This window comes from Seriola dumerili, unplaced genomic scaffold, assembly GCF_002260705.1.
Source record: "Seriola dumerili isolate Sdu_G_001 unplaced genomic scaffold, Sdu_1.0 BDQW01000110.1, whole genome shotgun sequence".
NCBI lineage: Eukaryota > Metazoa > Chordata > Actinopteri > Carangiformes > Carangidae > Seriola > Seriola dumerili.
In genome coordinates, this window is record NW_019174365.1 from 5,322,447 (window position 1) to 5,344,983 (window position 22,537).

Genomic DNA, 22,537 nt, shown 5'->3' on the forward strand with positions numbered 1-22,537 from the left:
CGCCTCCATTTCAAACAGCCTGATGTGTGTGATGGCAGGATGAAGTGTGTAGTTCTTTTGTGTTCCCTAAGTCACAATAAACTCCTAAACATGTGACTAATGCAATCATTATTGTATTACATGTGGTTTTAACTCTTGATTTATATTTTATTTCCAACAGGGTCAAACTGATACATTTACTCATGGAGATAAGGATCTCAAATTGCATAGGCAATAGTGCATTGTTCACCATTCATTGTGTAAGTGTGACCTGTGACGTTGACCTGTGACCTTGACTCCTGACAATTAGCCTTTTATCTTAACTTTTATCCGAGCTCCTTTTACCAGCCATTGTCTTCTGCTTCTCTGACATGTCCCCAACATTTCGAAAAAGAAGAAAAGAGAGAAAGATGTAAGATACAGCATTGTTGAGGAAGAGGCAGTAAAAGAGACAGGTAAATATAGGCAAGAGAGGAACAAGAACGCAGAGCTGGAGACAGAGAGAGACACAGTCACACAGAGGGAATGTTCCCCTGTGGGTTTTTAACATCACTGTGTGACAAACTGCACAGAGACTCAATGTTCAAACATTATTAAACAACTCAGTGTTTTCTCTGGCCATGTCTGCGCAGCACAGCCCTGGGTTTCGTCTAAAGGACCCTTGCAAACAGCCTGCTTTTCACAGATTGAGGTCTTTTTCAAACATTCCCGAGTTCCCCTCTCTAAATTGTGATGTTTTGCTGTGACTCTAAAGTTTTGGATCTTAAGACATGAATTTAGGCTTTGTGAAATTGTAACAAGTATATTTCACTATTTTGTAACATTTCATAGACCAAAATCAGCAACTGTATTACGACAACACCGCAATGATTACTTGAGAGATCTCATGTTAGGAAAGTTATTTTATCATGAAAAGGACCATTTTTGAAAGACAACATCTATGATTCACAGTGGAGGAATGAATTCATAAAACAGTAAGTAAAAATATTTCTGTCTCTGTTATTTTCATTGACCTTAAATCATTCAGCTACTGTGCTTAATGTCGGTACCTCTGAGCTGCATATTTTATGTGGCAAAAATATTCAGGATGTGGAGCTGCAGGGTAAAAACACAGTGACCAATCAGAGCATCTTACAAAACCCAATAAATACAAACTGGTGCTTTTTTTGTTGTTTGTGTTTGTTTTTCAGTGTTTCAGCAGAGTTTCCAACGTGGACTATTCATTCTCTTCCAGGAACTCATCTATAAACTCCACCACCTCCCCCTGTGGACACACACACACACAAAAAAAGAATCAAGCAGAGACGATTCATGAGGGACTGTTTTGTTTCAAAGTGACATTTTGCACCGAGTGAATCAGCATAAATTCTCCCACGAGCAGTTCTATCTGTGATTTCTCATACCTGGCATTACTAAAGAGATTACAGTGAAGAAGTGAATGGTATTTGCCACATACAGCATGTAATCCTGGCTTATGTTGGGTTGCCCTCATGGCCACAGTCCTTGTGCTGCATCACAATAACTTAAAAAAATGCGGTGTCGTGCTGCCACCCCATGGCTGTCTGTGATATTGCAGCCTGATAAAGACAGGGCCCACATTGTACTGCAGGGCATCATGTGACCAGACAGAAGAATCCAGGGTTTTTCCATAAGTTACACAAGGACAAAGCCTATGAGAGCTGCAAACAACCTCATCCAAAATCTAGATGATTTCATGGGAATTGTGTCAGTCTATGTATAAACTGTATCTTCTGTTCCCTTCACTTTCCCAAAGATACTGTAACCTCTCGGCTGGAAGCATCCTGTGATGCACTAACACACAAAGAAATGTAAACACAGGTACGCACCTCATCATCGCTTACGAGATGCTGTCTGGAGAACTCCAGCATCTGTAGCTGCATGGTGGTCTGATTGTAGTACCGCACTGACTCCTGCAGCAAGCACACAACAAGACACGCAACAAGACAAAATAGTGTGTTATAGTAAAACAAAGACACAACACAGGGAAAGGGGGCAGAAGCCAAATGCCAGTTTCACATGTAATCAGTCCAGAAAACCTTACAGGAATAGTGTCTGAAAAATGAGCTTATGTGCTTATTTGTTTCATTGCTGAGAGTTAGATTCAGATTGATACCACTGAGCTGCTTACCAGCAGCAGGTTAGCTGAATGTAGCACAGAGACACAGCTAGTCTAGTTCTGTCACAAAAAAAAAAATGTAAAAAAGTTACTGCACCTTCCCAAGACATACACACAACCTCTATAAAAGCACAACTTGGCGTTTTCACACTTGGGTTTTTAGGTGGTTTAAACAAATGGGATATAAGGTTTTCATCAGTGAGTTTTGGAGGGGCTGGTAGGGGAATTTTGTTACCTTTAGGTCATTTGTTCAAGGCTCAAGGCTTTTTACAACAACTAGTGGTTTTACCAGCAGTTGTGAGTTGGACCATTTCTTGGGTGGGAGCAGTGACTTCCTGGAGTCTTGTCAACACTGTGAGGTTTTCAGGAAACCAGCAAAGACTCCTTCCAGTCTTTTAGGGACTTATGCTAAGCTAAGCAAACCAGCTGGTGGCTGTAGCTTCATATTTACCGCACAACATGAGAATTTTGAACTATAAGCAAAAAAGTGAGTAATCATGTTTCCCAAAATGTCAAAAACAACAAAAAAGAAAACATTCTGCCACTCTTAGGCAGAGAGAGAAGAGAAGTTTAAAACTTAAAAGCCTTTATTTAGCTAGTCAGGCATACTGGTGAAGTTGAATCTGTTTCAGACAAATAAATATGACATTTCTCCTTGAAAACCTTTTTTTCCCACCACACAGGGACAGGAACTGTTTATGCTTCAGTTCGAGTGTATAAGGTGTGTAATCATTAACATGTCTCACTGATCTGGGGAGGAAGTCCTCTTCTATCAGCCCCCACTGGCTTTTGTGAAACTTGTAATAAGCCACATTGTTCTTCATGACTTCATCACTGGGGTCAAACAGCATGTAGCTGACTGCACATGGTACTGCGTTCTTCAGGTCATTCACTGAAAACACAACAATTAACATTTCATCCAGGAATCTTTCTTGATTAAAGTCAGACAAATGCAATTGACTGTAGAAACTAATAATAAGAGTTCTCCAGTCAAAGGTGTGGGTAGGAGCAAAGAAAAATGTGGGTCAGGGATCACAAAATGCTACTCACATTTATAATAGGCAAACTGCAGGTAGTGGTACATGGTGGCCACAAACTTCTCAACAATAAATCCCCCTACAACAGGTGTCAGGTCATTTTCACACCTCACTTTCCTCTCAAGGACTTCTATGTAGTGATCTGCAGAGAAAAGAAATCAACAGAGACTGCTTGACTTTTCAGAGAGATGAAAAATGACATTAAAAAATTGGATGAAATTGAATAATAACATAAATGTATTGGAGAAAAACAGGCTGGAGGGGCCTATTCAGCTAGTGGAAAAAACTAAATGTAGAAATGTACTGACCGGCTATGGAGGGGTAGAATTCTTTAAAGTCTTTGACGTCCCTCGGACCCTCAGACGCAGCCAGACACTCGTCGTAGACCTTGAAGAAGTCCCTCAGAGCCAGCTCCATGTCTGACACTGAGGTACGGAAGTTGTCCCCATTATACGCCCTCACTGCACGCACAAACAACGTCTGGAGTACCATGTGACAAAAAACACCCACAAATACAACAATCAGTCAGTCAGTCACTAAATGGTAATTCATTCACTGATTGAGTTATTAAAACACTTGGTTAACATTCACTTCCTTATCAAAGACAATGATAAAATATATATATATAATATAATGGTATATTTAATTATCAGTATCACTATGTTTGCATCAGGGTAATAATACATTTTCTACATTGATGGCTCCTAAAAAGATCAATTTGTGATGACAGATCTCCCTTAGATAAGATTTGGCACAAGTCAAAAATGTTTAAGCAACAATTTTGCAGTTAAAATGATTTTTTATTTTTGCTGAAACAAATTGGCATTCAACATAATGCCCTAATAGTTGAGATGTAAACCATGTGGCTGCAGCATCCACAGTTCAGTTCTAGCTGAAGGCCTTTGCTGAATCCCATACCCTTCTCTCCCCATGTTTCCTGTCTGTATCTAAACACTGTTTACTATTTATTAAAGGCAAAATGCCAAGAAAGAAAGATCACCTTTTAAAAAAGATTGGTGAATGAAATTGTGTTTCTCTCAGGACCAGGACAAAATCCTTCATCCTCCTCATTTTGCTGGGGCCAACCACAGCCAGCTACCACATCAGCATACCCACAGAGCCAATAATAGGATTGTTTGCGTGTGTGCACTTATGAAGACATGTGGGTATGGGTGTGACCCCAGCATTCATACAGTCTTCTCGTATGTGTGTGTGTGTGTGTGTGTGTGTGTGTGTGTGTGTGTACCTCATAGGATTTGGTCTCCAGGTCTTTGAGGTGCTCTTCAGCCCCAGGCAGACTCTTGTAGTAGGCCATGTTCCTCTGCATCATATCATCATCTGGGTGTTTCAGCAGGAAGGTGTGGGCAGCAGACACCGCCTTGGCCAGGTTGTCAGACTGAGACAAACACATATTGTCAATACCTATTTTTTTTTTTCGCTAATGTATCATTTCCGAATAACTCTGAATGTTTAAAGCTTCTGTAAACAAGATTTTAAAAATAATGTAACGGCAAACAACTATGCAACTTTATAGTGGAGTAATGGCATCCTGGGGAGAGAAAGAAGCCACACCCCCTCTGAACGCCTTGTAATCAGTTTCTCTCTTGTCTCGTGTCAGTGCATGTAGGCGTGCGTGTTAGTGCATGTGAGTCCCTCCTGTTGATCCATTGGTCCTCCCCAAGTTTATGAAGACACACGGACAGCCTGCACATCAGCTGCCACAGTGCAATATGCAGAGTTCAGGTAGAATCCACTTCTCAGAATTCCCTCCATTGAAGAAACTACATTTCCGTCTAAAAAGGACTCCGGAAAAAGAAAAAGACATGACCAGAGCACAGATGGACTGGTCACGGGGAGTTTTCTTCTCCTGTGTGTGTAAGTACCTTAATGGCTACATAGTGCTAGATGTGTGTTTTCATTAGTGACCAGCTACAGCAGGCACGATAATGTTAGCTAACCTGCTGTTACCGACATTATGAATCTGTTTGGAAAATGTTGCTGTTGCTAGCTTGCTAACCGCTAGCTTTGCTGTGGAGCATATCACATCGATGCTAGTGTGACAGACTCTCCTGTATTTACTATGTGTTATGCTTTTTAAGGTTTGTCCATGGGTGTATTATAAGAACATGGGTGTGTGGATGTATTAAAAGTTCTTATAATATATCTATGGGTGTGTCCCCTGGGCATTACTGTACGGTTACCGTAAAGTGCTTGTTGTTGTCGGAAACTGCTTTGGGGTCATGTCTGGAGGCAGGAATAAAGAGAAGTGTGGCTACTGTCACTGACACGTTTTTTTTAATTTGATATTAAAATGCACAGTTAGCCGAACCCCAAACGCTCGGTTACATTGGTGTCTTTGTTGTTTGCGCTGTTTTCTTAGATTAGCTCCCTCAGTATAGCTAGGCGGCTGTTCTGTTTCAAGTATCGCGATAAGTTGGATCACGGAGACGGAGTATGATCAACAGTAGCCTCACCTCTTTAATTTATTTCTTTTGCTTAGTAATACTATCTGAAACCACACTCTTTTAAAACCATTACCTAAGACCATATCATATGATTTATTCATTTTCATACAAATCACGCCACTCAGTAGCCCCTCAAGTCCCTCAAGTCTCATGTTGGCTTTGGCTAAACTGTGGTTTAATTTTTACTCATAAATTACTTTGATTTATTATTTAATTGCCCATGAAAAGAGATCCGTTCCTGTCTAGTCTTGGCAGATGGAACGATCTCAATGACCAACAACTCATTCAGTGTTCACATTGCCATATTAGTTTTGATTTAAGTCATTGAGAAATCGTGAAGCCTAAGTGAACCTTTAATAATTTTTGTACTTAAAAAGGTAAAGTGGATTCAAACCACACCAGGAAAATGACCCCCGCCCACCCCCACCCCACCATTATCTTGCACTTGTTTAATAGATGTAGTACTTCCTACATAAATGAAGGTCTTGTATCGTGCCTCACTCACTCGTGCCTAAATGAACACCAGGTGCACCTGTGTGGAAGCATCTGCATTTGTTATGTTTCTCATTTCATTTACATTATTCGGGTTTTTCCTTTTGGCTTTGATTTGACACCTCAGTAAATGTATGTTTGTATGGGTTAAATAAACCTTAACCGTCACAACTACACATCCCTGAATGTAATCACAATTGCAATTTTTAACCTGAGCTCTTAACCCTAAATTAACTGTGATCCAAAAGCAAGCAGGGACTTTTTCTTGCAGAAATCCTTTTTAGACAAGCACGCACAGGATTTTATTAGTGTCTCTATCCTTGGAAAGATTTTTACGTCTTCATAATAACACAAGCAAGTACCAGTAGGAGTTCAGGTCTCCTGTTTTGCAGAACAGAGCCCCCCCCCTGTGCACCCGTGGCATGTACTGTAGGTGACGTCAGGAAAAATCACTGTCAGTGACATTAAAATAGAAACGGTGGGTGCATTGGTGTCCACAATGAAGAATAAGTAAAGCTATCAACTTATTAGGCTATTGATAGTCCCCATACAGTAGACAAACCTGTGATACCATATAAGTCCTGCTGGTTTGATTTTGATGGATTTGGGTCATTTCCAGCAGCCTGGCGGCCCCACATGATACAGATGTTTGCTTACCTTGAAGTAGGCGTACTGCAAGTATTTGTACGGCTCTCTCCTCTCAAATTCATCTATGGTGTCCCGGCTGGGCATGGTCTGTCTGAAAGCGGGCAGCCCCTGCTTGCAGCGCTTAAGGCACTGTGCCCTCTTCATAACGTTGCCGAACGCCCGCAGCTCGGGAAACTCCGCAAACTTCTGCTCGTCGTCCAACCTCACGGAGCTGCAGTTGAGGTTGCAGAAGGCCTCGCTGTCCCGCAGCAGCCGATAGAGCCGCAGAGACACCTCTATGTACTCCACCGTCTCCTTCCACTTCTCCCCGGTGTACTGGTCCAGTGCGTATTTGTAAGCGGACTCCAGAGGCATCAGCTCATGCCTGGGAAAACTCCTGAAGCTGTATTTTTCATACTGGGAGTTCACAGCACAGATGGAAAGGGCGATTAATAGCGCAGCAAAAAGTTGGGAAGAAGTGGAGGGTGCCATTTTTTAAAGTTTGGTCAATGGTGGAGAGGGGCTGGGTTGGATGATCCCGGACGGTCCGTGTGCGTGGGTCTCAAGGACCGCCTCAAGTTCCACCACGTATCCGGACAAAGCCTCCCCTCCCCCGGGTGCAGGGCAGGATCAGTCTCTCCGGCAAGTGGGGGCTGCTGGAGCTGCTCCTCCCACTAAATCACACAAGTAAATCAGAGCTGTTGCTCTGCCCATATACAGTACAAGTAAAAACCCGAGACCTTTTATAACACAGACCTTTTATAACGCAACATCATAACTAGCAATTTCTACACTTTATTTCGGTTGGTAATTTTGCAAAGAGTTGGGATTTACAAGCAAACTGGTTATTATTGCATAAAATACTTCTTTCTAAAGTGTAAACCTGTTTCCTCTCGGCTACTAATTAAACCCCTGGGGAGAGTGGATTGTCCCTCCTCCTCCCGCTGCCACGTAGAAACATTCCTGCTTGGTCTACCCCCCTACCCTCACCCCCTCACCCCCTCCAAGGACCTAAATCCCAACCAACACAACAGGATCCATGTCCACCATAATCTAAGAGCAGACTTTATGTGTTCTGCTAATAGTTAAAAATCTGAGTGCAAATCAGAGGCGTAGCCAGATGTTCGCATTATTCTTATTTAAATGGATCCAGAGGGATGTGACTGCAGCTGAGCGGAGACCCCTACGTTACCACGTTGACACATCTCAGAGGCTGCACTGCGCAGGACCAATACGTGGTGCCCAAACTACCCCATTCAATCTCAAAGAGCGTCAAGCTGGCTAGAAAGAGAGAGAATGGGACAGGAAATATTTCAAAATAAGAGTACCACTAACCACCCTAAACCTTGATGTTAATTTGTTTCTGCTTCACATAGACATCAGTGCATATATTTCCAACCTTGTTTAGTTGTGTTTAATTGCTAAAGCATGTAATGAGGTCATTATACGAGATTTTAATCTTGTAAAGTTGAACCGGATGTTGTGCGTTTTTATTTGACTTGACAAGTGCTCATTCCTGCGCTTGCAGCCTGGGCAGGACATCTATCCAAGTCGGAGTAGAGGAAAACTAAAGTAGGCTACCGGTGAGCAGGGAGGGCATACACATACAGGCCGAGCCCGCAGTGATCTTCATCGTGTAATCTTTCGTCGGCAGTGAAAATGATCCAGTGCGTCCAGGGGATGTTTTATTTGTCGGTTCTGGTGGCGTTCGCCGCTTGCAACGCTCCTCCGGTACCGTTAGACGACATCTTCATTGAGAAAACTTTCGTGCCAGAACAGTGCGTGCGCGCAGTCAAAGTAGGTGACTATGTAAGGTATCACTACAATGGCATGTTTCCGGATGGCAAGAAGTTCGACTCAAGGTGGGTGGTATCACGCAACAGAATCACTTTACTCTCAGTTTATTCTGCAGACCGGGTGCACGGTGCAAACAGCGTGCGCGATGCGTAAAAGTGCGCGTAGTTAGTGGTTCGTCCCTGTAAGCCACGCAGGCAAGCGAGCTGACTGAGCTCCAGATCCATGTAGCCTACACTTAATCCAGGGGCTCCAAAACCTTTTCATATCAACATCACCAACGGAGATTAAACTCCAGTGGTCAGATGGAGAGTTTGAAGCCTATTTTCAGCACCTCTGCACTCCACTTTAGTCATCAGTAGTGTACCTGGAAGGGTGAATCACCAACTGGACAAGGGGGGCCAGTTGTCCAAGGCCCCCAGACCTCCAAATGCCCAAGAAGCCCCAGTTTCACTGCATGCCCACTGTTTTTGATGATTTAATTAACTGCACCTTTTGTAACCTATTTCTAAAGTACCCTGCGGTGTTAGTTAATTTTGTGGCCCTGTGTTGAAGAGGGGCCTCATGCTCAGGTTGTACATATTTACATATAGTATTTTGCATATGACTGCGGTTACATGTTAATCTGTTACTGTACCTGTATGACCTCACATCATGAATAGCTTTGATTCAGGCACAAAATGACAAAAATAAAATCAAGCAGTCTGAAGAGATTTTGGTGCATTCACTCACTCTTTCTTTTTGACAAACATGACCCTGGACATTCTGATTTCTTACAAAAGTTTTGCCCAAATGCGATTTACTTCAATGAATTATCACATAAAGGATTTATTTGTTCCTCCCAAATTGTTGTTGAAAATCTGCACATGTGCTGTACAGATACTATTTTCTTAAGTCTCCACAACAAATGGAAAGAGGGTCACTGGTTAAAAACCTTGAGCCTTTTAGCAGGTCCCGAAGGTAACTCATATTTATGGCCGAAACTAGGGAATAAATGAGTGTGCTGCCATATATATATAATAATAATGTGTTTACCTGTTTCAGTTACGACCGTGGCAGCACCTACAACGTGTTTGTTGGTAAGAAGCAGCTGATCGAAGGGATGGATAAAGCTCTGGTGGGGATGTGTGTCAACGAGAGAAGACTGGTTAAGATCCCACCTCATCTCGCCTATGGAACGAAGGGATATGGTTAGTATGTTTGAGTGTGTGTTAACAACCCCCCCCCTTCATATCAGCACATCTCTATGTACCCATCATGCCTCAGCCTGATCATTTGGAGTCAGACTAAAACATGTTCTCTGCAAACTCTGTGGACAAGCTGGTGTATATTCCTGTAAGGAGTCATTATAAATCCACAGATGAGTGAGCACACAGCTGGCACTGCTCGCCATAACAATGAGAGAATTAGGTTTGGTCACTGGCAGAAACTTTAGGGACAAAAACTACAGTCTTTGAAGAAAGCACCAGTTTGCGTTGTAATAGAGGAAGAGAGAGAGAGGAAGTGGGCTGCTCCCAGGCGTCCATGCTGAATGATGTCACAGGGACATCACAGACCAGGAAGCAGGTCAGAGTAAGCTGCTCCGGAGCAAGATTTTCAGCTGTTAGTAAATGCACTGCAAATGCCAGAACACCAGCAGCAGGCAGATACACTTTCTAGATTGTGATCTGTGTGAACCAAAAAAGTGTGTGTTTGTGTCAGAAAATATTTGTATAGGATTGTAGTGATGCGAACAAGAATGTGGAGGCTCTGTTTACATGTAGAGACCAGTGTGTCAGTGTGTGTGAGAGTGTGTGTGTGTGTGTGTGTGTGCATGAAATATTTAGGTAATGGAACAAAGGCAAGAGAGGGGGGCATGTGTGGACAGGTAAAAGCTGAGTGTATCCTCTACTACCGGCCTGCACTCGAGGGAACATGAGAGAGAAAGAGGAAAACAGAGAGATGAGATTTTGGAAGAGGTAGAAAGAGATTTAAACCGGAAAGAGGATCTGTCAGCTCATCAGTCGTAAAGATTTAATGCCTGCCACCTACACAGTCCTTGCACCCCTCCTCCACCCACTCCCATCTCCTTCGTTTCACCTTCTGCTCTTTATCTACAGTCGGCTACACCTCCTGGGAGATAACAGGAGTTATACAGTGAGAGATAACTGTTTGAAACATTTTATACCCACAAATAATGTGGAGTGAAATCCGTGAACTGTGAATGGCATGCTCACATTTGCAAACACAGCTGGTCGAGATGTTGCACTCACCAAAATAAATGTAGGTGAGTCAGTGCAGCTTTGACTGATCAGTCATTTGCTGTTCAGGACAAGGCTGTAGCTTCCAGCGAGGAAACCAAAGGCATGTCCTCTGTGATATTTCTGTAAATCTGGACAAGAGTTCTTGCATATACACACTTACACACATGTTTAGTTCTTCAAGGCAGCATTCCTGCATATTTTAGATCTTAAGTGGACTTTTTTTAGGCAAGACAACTAAATAAATGAAAATAGAAAGAGTTAAGTATTCACCGGAATTACATAACTGACAGAGTAAAGAAAGGAATATATAATTTAACAGTTAAATGAATTATTAAAATGTGAAATTTGTAGGATTTTTGTTGAATACTCTTTCTTTTTACTATTTCCTAAAGAGTTTGGTTTGTGGTCTAAAAATTCTTAGGTGGGAGGGGTTCTGCTGGGGGGAATTTGGACTCATTTCAATTTCAATTTTATTAAATTCATTCGTCGGGGACCGTGTAAAAGAGAAAAGTAGAAATGTTTTTCTTTTAACTACTAGCTTCTGTCCATCCACAGTTCCTGAGTAAGTAAACAAGTGTTGCCATACCCAGTGCTAATATAGTAATCCTTACTAATAATTGAATGAACTGTCTGAGGAGTATTTCCACATAAATTCAATCTTTTTTTTTTTTTTTTAGTTGTAAGCTTGGATAAAGATGCAAATTAGATTGAGAGTTTCTGGCTCAATTTCACCTACTTGCAAGGTGCATCTTTTACTTTAATGCTTACATACTGGCACACAAATTCACAGGAGAACAGGGCAGACAGGTGAACAGGTTTAATATAATACAGCTCATGTGTTATCCGTAGAAAGAGACGCATACAAAGACAACATCATCAAATAAGGATCACCTCTTGTCCATATCTGTCTCAGTTAATCTAGTGCTCGAAGAAAATTAAAATGACTATTGTCTCATGACATTTATCTAACAAATATAACGATGAACGTGATGAGGAGGAGGAAATTATCTCTATCCACTCCACACATTTGTTTGCGGTTCCTTGTTCTTTGTCCTGAGTGTTAAATTCAGTTTGAATATTACCTAAATATATAGTGGTAAAATTATAATACATCTCAAAACCCAGTATTGATTTTATTTATGTTGTTATATCATATTCTTATTCATAACAATTACTGTGACTATCTCTAGCCAATAGGATTCTATTTCTGGACAATTCCAAAATATGTGAAACTGATCAGCTATTAAATTGTTAAAACATCTGCCCAGATTCTGGTCACATACAGTATTAAGAAAAACTTTATTATGTGATCAGTGAGTTTACTGCAGTCAACATACAACACTTTTAATACACATCAAAATAAATATTTAAGCCAAAAGCCTCAAATTAAAGTTGTTCTTACTACAAGCATCATTGGAGTTTTTCAGACTTTGTATAGTATATACTGTATGTACAATGTATTGGTGACACAGGATGGCATTTCATTATCATTTACGCTGTTGATTATTTTATTTTGATAAATGAAGGAAAGTTTTTTGTCTTTAAAATGCCAGAAAGTGATGAAAAATGAACATTTTCATCTCTCAGTCTTTATAATAGCTTGTTTAAGCAGTGAGTATTCAGTTTACTAACATGTATGTCAAAGAAGAACATCAACTGCTCACATTTAAACAGCTGGAACAAGGAATTATTTGGCATTTTTCCTTGAATTTGTCTCAAAGTGAAACTATTCATACTGGAATGAAGCCGGGCGATGATGTCAGTTGTAAAAGGAAGTGCCTGAAAACACTGTTTGACTTGCTTCTCTCGCCTCTCCAGGTGACATCATCCCTCCTGACTCCATCCTTCATTTTGACGTCCTGCTGCTCGACGTGTGGAACCCAGAGGACGGCGTCCAGAGCAACACTTACCACACGCCCTCGACCTGCTCCAGAAAGGTGGAGGTGTCCGACTACGTCCGCTACCACTACAATGGCACACTGCTGGATGGGACACTCTTTGATTCCAGGTTTGTTCTGTGTAATAATCCCTCCATCGCGAAAAAACACACCCACCCACCACAAATGTGTGATGACTCTCCTCCATCCGTTCTTCTCTGTAGTCACACCCGCATGCGCACATATGACACTTACGTCGGGATCGGCTGGCTGATCGCTGGTATGGATCAGGGGCTTCTGGGAATGTGTGTTGGAGAGAGACGCATCATCACTATGCCTCCTTCACTTGGATATGGAGAGAATGGAGATGGTGAGTTATTAACGTCTTTGTTATTATTAGTTCCATTGAGAAAACACTCGGAGTGACTCAAAAGCTTCCACTCCTTTGAAAGGTGATGTTGTTATAGATCACACACGGAGTACAGGAGTGTTTTATTGGACACACTGCACATGTTTTATTTATAGTAACAACAACTTTATGTATGTATCATGTAGAAACAAACTGAAAAAAACACCTGAAAGTGCAGATTTGGGGGATTTCACACAGAATCTCATTTACTTCTGTAGAACTTTGAATTATTTATTTTTTCAGTGATTTACAAGGGGATGTATAGACTAAATTAAAATGGCTCAAAAATGATGGGATAAGATTTACGGTTTATTATTTCCCTTGAGAATAATATTTTACAAAACAATTTTAAGCCTATTTTTTATGACTCACGGGGTTAAAGTGGGGGACTGCTCCTGGTCATGGTTGGAAGAAGAATAAAGAAAAATATTTCAGTGCTAGTCCTCAGTTCTCTGCTGTATCTCTGTGCCCATACCTGCCTCTCTTCTTGTCTTCAACCCTCCTCCTCCTCCTTCTCTCTCCAGGCAGCGACATCCCAGGACAGGCATCTCTGGTGTTCGATGTCGTACTCCTGGACCTCCACAACCCCAGAGATGGGATCGCAGTGACCAATCAGAAGGTGCCTGAGTCCTGCACGAGGAAGACCGTCGCTGGAGACTTTGTGCGCTACCACTACAACGGCAGCCTCCTCGATGGAACGTTTTTTGATTCCAGGTGTGTTTCCATGTTTAATATTCATCATATTAATCACACGGACAGGCGTGTTGTAAATCTTTGAGCTATAAGTAGAAATGAATGTTTCAATTCCAGTAGCTTCTCCCTGTTTAATGCCTGCTGTTCTTTAAGCAGCCACAGGATGGCAGCATCTCTCTCTGTGCTGAAGACGTATTGAATCAAAACCAATGATCAAAGCTCAAAAACCAACATTGGAAATGTCCTGTTTGCAAAACATAATACTGCATTGTCTGAATAGTTCTGCAATGTTTTTCTTCTTGTGCTGCCACTCTCAAATTAAACTATGAAAAGGAAGGTCTTTAAAAGTATTAAAAATATCATAAGTCCATGGTTTTTAAAAATCAAAATTTCTTATCATTGTATACAGCATGTCACCTACAGAGAGAATACACAACACTCTACTGTATAATATCCTAAATTAAGTTAAGGACTCTGGATTAGGATATACAGATACTTTAATGCAGGCAGAAACAAATATCACAAATGTAAATATGTCTTTTTTTTTTAAATATCAAACATGTAGTTCACTTTTTGAAGCAAAGGAAACTTTGCACCTGCCTTGATAATTAACATGTCAAGACGTTCTCCAAAGCTGCTGGACTCCGTGTCCTTTTCTAACCACAACAGTACGGCCTTGTATCATTTCTTGGTAGTTTGAAGAAACTCCCTTGCACATTCTGTACAGACGTCAAGGACCCGCTTTTTGCACACTGAGATCATTTTTCACAGAAAGTGATCATGTGTGCTTCCTGCCCCACACTTTTTCTATCGTCATGGGTATGTTGGTACCAGGAATCTGATGCTGTTGGTATACGAAAATCTCACCATAATGTGTGTTTGCATATACAAAAACCACAAATACATCCTCCAAGACACACTGTTCTGCAGCTCTGAATCTGGTTGTCATAACAGACTCATTTTGTATCCGGTTATCAGTAGGCGGCATGGGTATGGGTGGTTACTTAGCAAAATGCCATCGCTTTGGTATACGGTTATAAAAAGACAATTGTATCCCACTGGGCCGCCCCCCTTCACCTACTGCCTGTAGTTATTTCTTTTCAGTGAGTCAGGAGTCATTCATTTGTGCTCTTCTGTGAGCTGCCCAATACCCCCTTTAATATTTGAGTAAATGAAAACTAACTAAATACCGTGAGAATAAAAACACTGTATATTCAGTTTCCAGATCAACTTAATTTTTTTCCTCCATGGGTCAGTATAATAATACTTAATTAATATTTTCTGTTCCACAGCTACTCTCGTAATCGTACCTATGACACGTATGTGGGTCGAGGCTACGTGATCGCTGGCATGGACGAGGGTCTGATTGGAGTCTGTGTCGGAGAGAAACGAACCATCACCATCCCCCCGCATCTCGCCTATGGAGAAGAGGGTACAGGTGCGTGTGCAATGCTTGGATTGTTGCAGGGCAGAAGTCCAGGTCTGGACCAGAATCTGAGTCTGAACTTCTTCACCAACACTCAACTTACAACTCAGATGTACATATACTGGAGTCTCAAGAGGTTCAAATAAGTCACTGGAGGTGGTCAGACTTCAGTGCAATTGAGTTTATTCTTTCACAAGAGATAAACTTGAGCCCGATGATCAAACTGAAAACAGACTGCTCAGACATCATCTTTTATAGCCAGCAAACCCTCCTCTCTGGGTGGAATCCCCACACCATTTTTTCTAAAAAGAATCCATCATTGCCTCGGAAATAATGGTGTCCAGTCGTCCCTGGATTTCCCCCATTTTAGTGGTGTCAGGCGTTCAGAGGTCCCCCCCCCCCCACTCCTCCCTGCACCTGTTCTTCGGACACCATTATTTCTGGGGACTATCCCACTTTTTTTTTCTTTCTTTTTTTTTAGCCTTTTCAGGCTACATCAATCTCTTTTCAGATTACATCATCCTGTTACAGGTTACATGTCTCAGCAAGTCTCCTTCAGCAAAGGCTGGCTCTCATGCAGGCCTAATTTCTTACATTACTAATACATTGAGTCTATAAGTTCAGCATTTAGTGTGGTTATAATACTGAGTTACACATTCTGTGAAAGTTTACTACAACACTTTCCCCAGCCTGGGCCCTGCCAGGAAATGTTCTTCTGACACCGCTATTTCCAGGAACTTTTCAACCATTAAAAAAAAAAAAAAAAAGAAAAAGAAAAAAGAAAAACTTTATTCCTTCCTTCCAGGCTACATACTTTAACAAACTTCCTTCAGCAAAGGCTGGTTCACATGCAGAACTAACTTCAGTTGTGGTTATAGCTGACACATTGAGTTTATAGGATTTAACACATAGTATATTATAAGGGAGAGTACATTTTAATGAAAGTTCATTACAACAGGATACATTGATCTGTATCAAAACAACAACAAAAAAAAAATCACAGTTGAGACTCTTTTATCTAAAGCTTTTAATGTTGGATTCTTTCTTTATTTTTCTTACCATGTTTCCCTCAGGCACTAAGATCCCTGGCTCAGCTGTCCTGGTGTTTGACATTCACATCATCGATTTCCACAACCCTTCAGACAGCGCTGAGGTCACAGTCACTTACAAGCCGGAGGAGTGTGATAAGCAAACAAAGAAAGGAGACTTTATCAAATATCACTACAATGCCTCTCTGATGGACGGCACATCCATCGACTCCACGTGAGTAAACTTCTGTGAGACCCGTTAAGGCCTCCTGGGAAAGCAAAACATCTTATATGAAATATGTATAAAGTGGGGTCCAAAAGTGTGATGTCAAGACATTTGTATAAATAAGGTGAAAAGTTGGACCTGCTATTGGTGCTAGAGGAAAATCAGGGGATCACAGACGTCTTCATCCTCATTGGACCATTGTACAAAATTCACTTAAATACATCTTGACATCGTGCACAGGAAGCACAGCAGATGATGATGATGATTAATATGAAGAGGTTTAAGAGGAAGTTGAGCATTTATTTCCTTTCCTGCTGTTAGTCTTAACACCACATTTTAATTCCGCTGTAGGTGCACTCTGCCGTTGTATACAGATTTTCTTTCCTCATGAAAATAGTTTTCATTTCCCCCTTTATTAGTGAAGCATCAAAAGTCAAATTTTATTGCCATTATAACAAAAGTTATAAGAAAGTTGCCGTAGTGCAAGCAGGACAGACAGCACAGCATCCAACACAGCATCCAACACAGGATACTAATAAAACCACGATATAAATATAAACATATGAAACTAGACAATGAATATGAAAGTTAAGCTAATCTTTCAAGAATGTCTTGAGCTGTCCTTGACACCAGTCTCATCCTTAACCATTAGCTCACATTTGGCCTCTCACCAACCAAAACACTGATAAACAATAACCTCTTACATTTGCGCACAGTAAATCCTGTGGAATAAGATGGAAGGTTTTCTGAAATTATCATCTGATGTACATACACACAAAATCTGTGAAAAAAAGGTACAGTACAGTTATTCACTCTGACTCAATTTGTTTCAGGTATAATTATGCAAAGACATACAACATTGTCCTGGGAGCCAACCAGGTAGTCCCAGGGATGGAGGATGGACTGATGGACATGTGTGTGGGAGAGAAAAGGCACCTTGTTATCCCCCCTCACCTGGGCTATGGAGAGAGAGGAGTTAGTAAGTCTCAAACTCAAACTCACACACACACACACACACACACAACACAAACACTACCCAACACACACACACAACACACACACACACACACACACACACATCAGTTTGTCTTTTGCTGCTGGATGACTGATATGCACTTACCAGTAAGTTACTGAGGCCCTTGTGTGTGTGTGTGTGTGTGTGTGTGTGTGTGTGTGTGTGTGTGTGTGTGTGTGTGTGCGTGCAGCTGATGAAGTCCCAGGTAGTGCTGTGCTGGTGTTTGACGTCGAGCTGGTAGACATGGAGGAAGGACTTCCTGAAGGCTACATGTTCATCTGGAACGAAGATGTGTCACCTGACCTCTTCACGGAGATGGACAAAGACGACGACAAGCTGGTGGAGCCCTCTGAGGTACATGATGTACCTGTTGTTCCTGTAATGTTTTTAACACAGTGAGGAAATAAAATCCTTCAACTGTGAAGTCAGTGCGAAGACAAAAACATATCATAATCACAACGTCCTCACATTATCTTTAATTTACCCTCTCTGATCTCTTCTTTGTCTCCACAGTTTACTGACTACATCATGCGGCAGGTGAGCGAGGGTAAAGGCCGCCTGGCTCCCGGCTTTGATCCCTACCGCATCATTGACAACATGTTCTCCAACCAGGACAGAAATGGAGACGGAAAAATCACAGTGGCAGAGTTCAAGCTTAAAGCAGATGAAGCCGCCGCCCATGATGAGCTATGACGGGACTGAGTGTAAAACTCAGATCAAGGGTTTGGGTGAAGGGTCAGACAGTTGGGAAAATGTGGGTGGTACAGTAGAAGAAGATGGGCTTGTAAGTGAAGGTGGAGTGGGGGACATGCTGAAAGAGATTTTGTGTTTTTATATTGAGGACTGAGAAGATGGTAAAAGGGTGTTTTGTCCTTTAAGAAACAAATGAGTCTGAAAACTAAAAGTTGGAAAGAAAACATTTAATATGAGGACTATGATGACAGTGAATAATTTTTTTGTTACCTCTTTTCCCATCCAGTTCTTTACATTTTGTTTCATGTGATTTTTATTTTATTTTGAAGGGTATAAAAGCACTCCTGTGTGAGAGAACAAATCAAGGCCTCATTCCACAATCTCTACATTCAACACTCCTCCCTGACTTTTATTGTTGTTAACTTTTTGTGGTTGTGTGTGAAATTTTCTTTTCTTTTCACTGGGTATCAGCTTCTTCTTCTAAAATACCTGGCAGTCTTCCCGGAGCAAGGAGTCGGTCATCACTCACTGTGATATACTGTGACGGAGGAAAGTTACATTTGTTTCTGAGAGTTACGGCTCATCTACAGGTGAAAATAAGTGATCATTTAAGTTAGAATAAGGTTATATTTAGATAGTTTACAGCTGTTTTTACTTTCAAATGTCAGGATGCCTTCTGTGTTTTCTGCTGTTAAAATGACCCCTGTAGGGCGTCAGTTGTCTTCCAGGATAACACTGAAAAGTCCAAACTCCCAAATGTTTTTGCCAGCTTCCCAGTGTTTTAACCATTGTTGGTCAACTGGTTGTTCCGTCTCCCGTTTTTGTCTCCATCCACATGTCAACTGCAATTTAGGACTTTGTGTGTTTGTGAGTGAGTGTGTTTGTGAGTGAGTGTGTTTGTGTGCGTGTTTGTGAGTGAGTGAATGAGTGAACTTTATGTTTTACTTTTTCATTCAGGTTAAAACTGAGGCGATGATTTGATGATTTGAATGTCAGCACAAACTTAAATTTGATTAAATGACCTGACCTAAAAAAAATGCTTAGATTGTGTAAGTCCATTTGTTTACACGACTGTCTCATTTTGCTTTAGACACTTTCAGACTGATCACTGTAGATGTCATCAGTGTAGAGGCAATTTTGCTCTAAGGTGAGGAAAGCAGTCTATCGAGATTCAAAGATTTATTACCGAACACTATGTCAAATTAGAATGAACAACCAGCAATCAACACAATGTTCATAAGCAGAGGCAAAGATCAACACATCACTATTTGGCCAAATAGGGTGCAGCCTCTCTCAACCACAATGGTGTCAAGAGTCTGGACACCCTCCAATCTCAAACTTATTTCTTTTATACAGTGACTATCACATACACATGTTTAAGCAGACAGTTCACCTTTCATCCAGGGTACAAAGTATGTTTATCTTGCTTAATCATTAAGTATACATTATTTGTGGAGATCAATTCATACGGTTTGTTCATACATTAAAAGAGAACGTTACATGAAATGGAGGAAAACAGTTTTTTCCCATTACAATCAGTATTTAATTTTCATCAATGGTCAACTGTCAGAAAAATTATCAAATAAACTCAGGAATACGTCTGAAGTTCATAAGAGTAGGATCTTTTATTCTTGCTGCAAAGGAGCAAGTTACACACGAAAAGTTGGTAGTGCAGCTGCTCAAAGAGTACATAGTTCACACAGTTTATATACACATAAGGCACATCCTATAGAGACTCTCTTCATTGCCAAATAAGGAGATGTCAGTAGTCACATCAAATGCACATGAAGAAGTACATATTCTGATAGTTTCATAAGACAGATTCATAAGGCATAGTTCCACAACACAACAAGAAGTTCACAAGTTATTTTCGGGATACATGCAGTTCCTCATGTGACAACATGTCTGTATCACAATTTTTCCAACATCAACTTATCGTCATTTTGTTTGTTGATGATTGTTCTGATAATGATAAGAATATCTTTAGAAAGGGAAGAAGGAAGCTCAGGTCTGTGTGCTCTGTGATGCTGAAAAGAGAGTGAAGAGAAAAACCATAAACATAATTTACATAACTAGTGAATTTTGGTTGCTGTGATGCAAGAATGTCAATGAGGCAGCAATGTTTTCTTACGCGATGTTCTTGCCAGAGACAGGCACCCTGGTGCATGCTGCAGTTGTGAGCTCTACCCTTTGTTTCTACCCTTTGTGACACAAACTCCCTCCAATGACCTGCCTTTTTCAATAGCTCAGGATCGGGCCCCTAGCTGTGCTTTCCCACACAAGATCAGTCTTCACACCTCTCAGACTCCAAGACAGCCCCCTCCCCCCTGCCTTAGCTGGGTATGGTCCTGTCATTTCCAACACTATTCTCTCTTTAAGGGGTTAAAAATAAGCAAATCTGACTAATTAGAGATTTGTTAGAAAGCAAGAGGCCTTGGGTAAATGACGTGACAGGACCAAAGGGATGAAAAGGATTCTGTCATTCAATACATCAGAACGATCTACTCGCTTCACTCACAACTACTGAGCAGCAACCGCTAGCAGTGTGTTATCCCAGGCTTCAACAGCACATCACACATATGCAACATTTAAACAACAGACTACTCAAACGGCCTTTCAGTCTGTGGATTAAACCAGTCATTCTTTTCTTTTCTCACAGCCATTGCCACTGATATTTTGGACATTAACGGTGTATTGGTTTGGTAAAACTCTTAGCTGCTCTGTGAGTTATGGATAGGAGTGTTTTTAGGAGGAGACTCTAGGTGTAAGGTCAGGTGCCAGAAGAGGGTGAGCACCCCTTCCGTTCCTGTCTCCAAAACATTCCTAAAGCTGACATTTGTTTTACATAACAGAGTTTATGGTATCTTTTATCTTCATATAGAATGACCATGTTTGGGCATAAATGTTGGCTCTGTGCCTCTATAGGTTATTAGGAATCAGCTATGTCATGAATATTGTTGAAGTCGTCCTACAGACTTCCCCGAGTTGGTTGATGCGAGAAGAAATAGACTTGAGAAGAGTAAAAGTCATACTGCAGTTTATTTATCAAAGATCTTTGGAGAACACAACATACAGAGAATCTGCTCTCGAGCTAAGCGCCCTGTGTTCTGAGGCTTGCCTTCAGAGTCTATATCGTATATTCTTCTGAGCCCTTCCCATTTTCCAGATTACTCTACAGATTATTCTACCCACCCTGATTGGTCCATTCTGTTATCTGTTCCATATTTGAAGTGGTCCTGTTATTCATGTCAGACATGTTTTGAGGAATTTACCCCTTGCCCTTTAAGAACTTTTCCTATTTTTGAGGCTCCCCGGCATGCAGACTCTCAGAACACAGTGTATTTTCCCCACTTCTCTTATTTGTATCTGTTACATGTTCATATAAAATTACATACTGCAATAGATGCAAGCAAAGGTTATATATTACTTCATTTTCAATATAAGGTACAAAAGTATAGAACATTGATCCTTCCTCCCTGATTTTATGATGCCACAATATGTATTGTGGGACTAACCTAGCTATTGATGCAGACAGGCTTTGCAAAACATGTTAAATACATAGGGATAGGGTATATGATTAAGAGGAACACAGACAATGTATAATTACATAGTTTTGTGGTATCTTGAGGTGCTGATGTGAAGTGATCACCGCTGACACGTCTTTACTTGCAATCAAAAAGAAGTTTATTTACAAGAAAGAAACAGTGTCAAAAAATGCCGAATCCTGGAGCATCTCTGCCAATGTGAGATCTCTCCTTTAACGTTTCCAAAACCCTCTATTTATCTGTCTTATCCCACCCTTGGAATGTGCACATCTTCCTATAAGAAGAAGCCTTCACCTAGATGGTAAATAAGATCTAGTTTATGGTCTCTGGTCCCTGGCCTTTGACTTTTTAGGCTATAAAGACCCCTGACACGTCCTCGCCATATTAAACAGAAAAACAATGTTTAACCAGTTTTGACCCCTAATACACATTTCTCAAACTCAACTTACAACGTGTGGTTCAAGGTAACCTTCGACAAGGCCTTAGTTGACAATCTCCTAGAACTTTAGAGTAAAACATACATAAAAGAAAAACATACAGCAATTTAGTATGTTGAAATAAAGGAAATGAAGTGGATAATACACTACAGTTTCTTTCTTGTAAATAAACTTCTTTTTGATTGCAAGTAAAGACGTGTCAGCGGTGATCACTTCTTCACATCAGCACCTCAAGATTCCACAATTTATTTTACTTAAATTATGTCAAAGGTGATACATAAATCTGTGCATATAATGAATTAAACACAGTGACATCATCCTACTAATTGGGCCACAAATGTGCTGACAAGGCAGTATTCGGGGTAGTGTAGGCCTGTCTCACAGCCCCCACATTCTTCCAGGCCTATGCTGCCC

The 22,537-nt window shown here is 41.0% G+C and overlaps 2 protein-coding genes across 2 annotated transcripts; one reads left to right on the forward strand and one right to left on the reverse strand.

Annotated features, from left to right (window-relative positions):
• Positions 1–868: 868 nt before the first annotated feature.
• crtap (cartilage associated protein) lies at positions 869–7,381 on the reverse strand. Its single transcript, XM_022747713.1, has 7 exons — positions 6,768–7,381; positions 4,400–4,549; positions 3,462–3,633; positions 3,167–3,295; positions 2,863–3,008; positions 1,827–1,910; positions 869–1,243 (listed from the first exon to the last, which is right to left on the reverse strand). Exons 1-7 carry the CDS (start codon positions 7,227–7,229, stop codon positions 1,196–1,198), a joined length of 1,191 nt encoding a protein of 396 aa, XP_022603434.1. The 5' UTR covers positions 7,230–7,381; the 3' UTR covers positions 869–1,195.
• Positions 7,382–8,262: 881 nt separating this feature from the next.
• On the forward strand, positions 8,263–19,068 carry LOC111223166 (peptidyl-prolyl cis-trans isomerase FKBP9-like). Its single transcript, XM_022747203.1, has 10 exons — positions 8,263–8,599; positions 9,576–9,721; positions 12,593–12,782; positions 12,876–13,021; positions 13,585–13,774; positions 15,046–15,191; positions 16,253–16,442; positions 17,267–17,412; positions 17,639–17,802; positions 17,962–19,068. Exons 1-10 carry the CDS (start codon positions 8,397–8,399, stop codon positions 18,139–18,141), a joined length of 1,701 nt encoding a protein of 566 aa, XP_022602924.1. The 5' UTR covers positions 8,263–8,396; the 3' UTR covers positions 18,142–19,068.
• The last annotated feature ends 3,469 nt before the right edge of the window (positions 19,069–22,537 follow it).

Coding starts and splice junctions, on each gene's coding strand:
- crtap (XM_022747713.1), bottom strand. CDS start 7,229: ATGGCACCCTCCACTTCTTCCCAACTTTTTGCTGCGCTATTAATCGCC. Junction 3,296..3,461: donor ATTCTACCCCTCCATAGCCG/GTCAGTACATTT, acceptor TTTTCTCTGCAG/ATCACTACATAGAAGTCCTT. Junction 1,911..2,862: donor AGGACTTCCTCCCCAGATCA/GTGAGACATGTT, acceptor TGCTTGCTGCAG/GAGTCAGTGCGGTACTACAA.
- LOC111223166 (XM_022747203.1), top strand. CDS start 8,397: ATGATCCAGTGCGTCCAGGGGATGTTTTATTTGTCGGTTCTGGTGGCG. Junction 13,022..13,584: donor ATATGGAGAGAATGGAGATG/GTGAGTTATTAA, acceptor TTCTCTCTCCAG/GCAGCGACATCCCAGGACAG. Junction 15,192..16,252: donor CTATGGAGAAGAGGGTACAG/GTGCGTGTGCAA, acceptor TGTTTCCCTCAG/GCACTAAGATCCCTGGCTCA.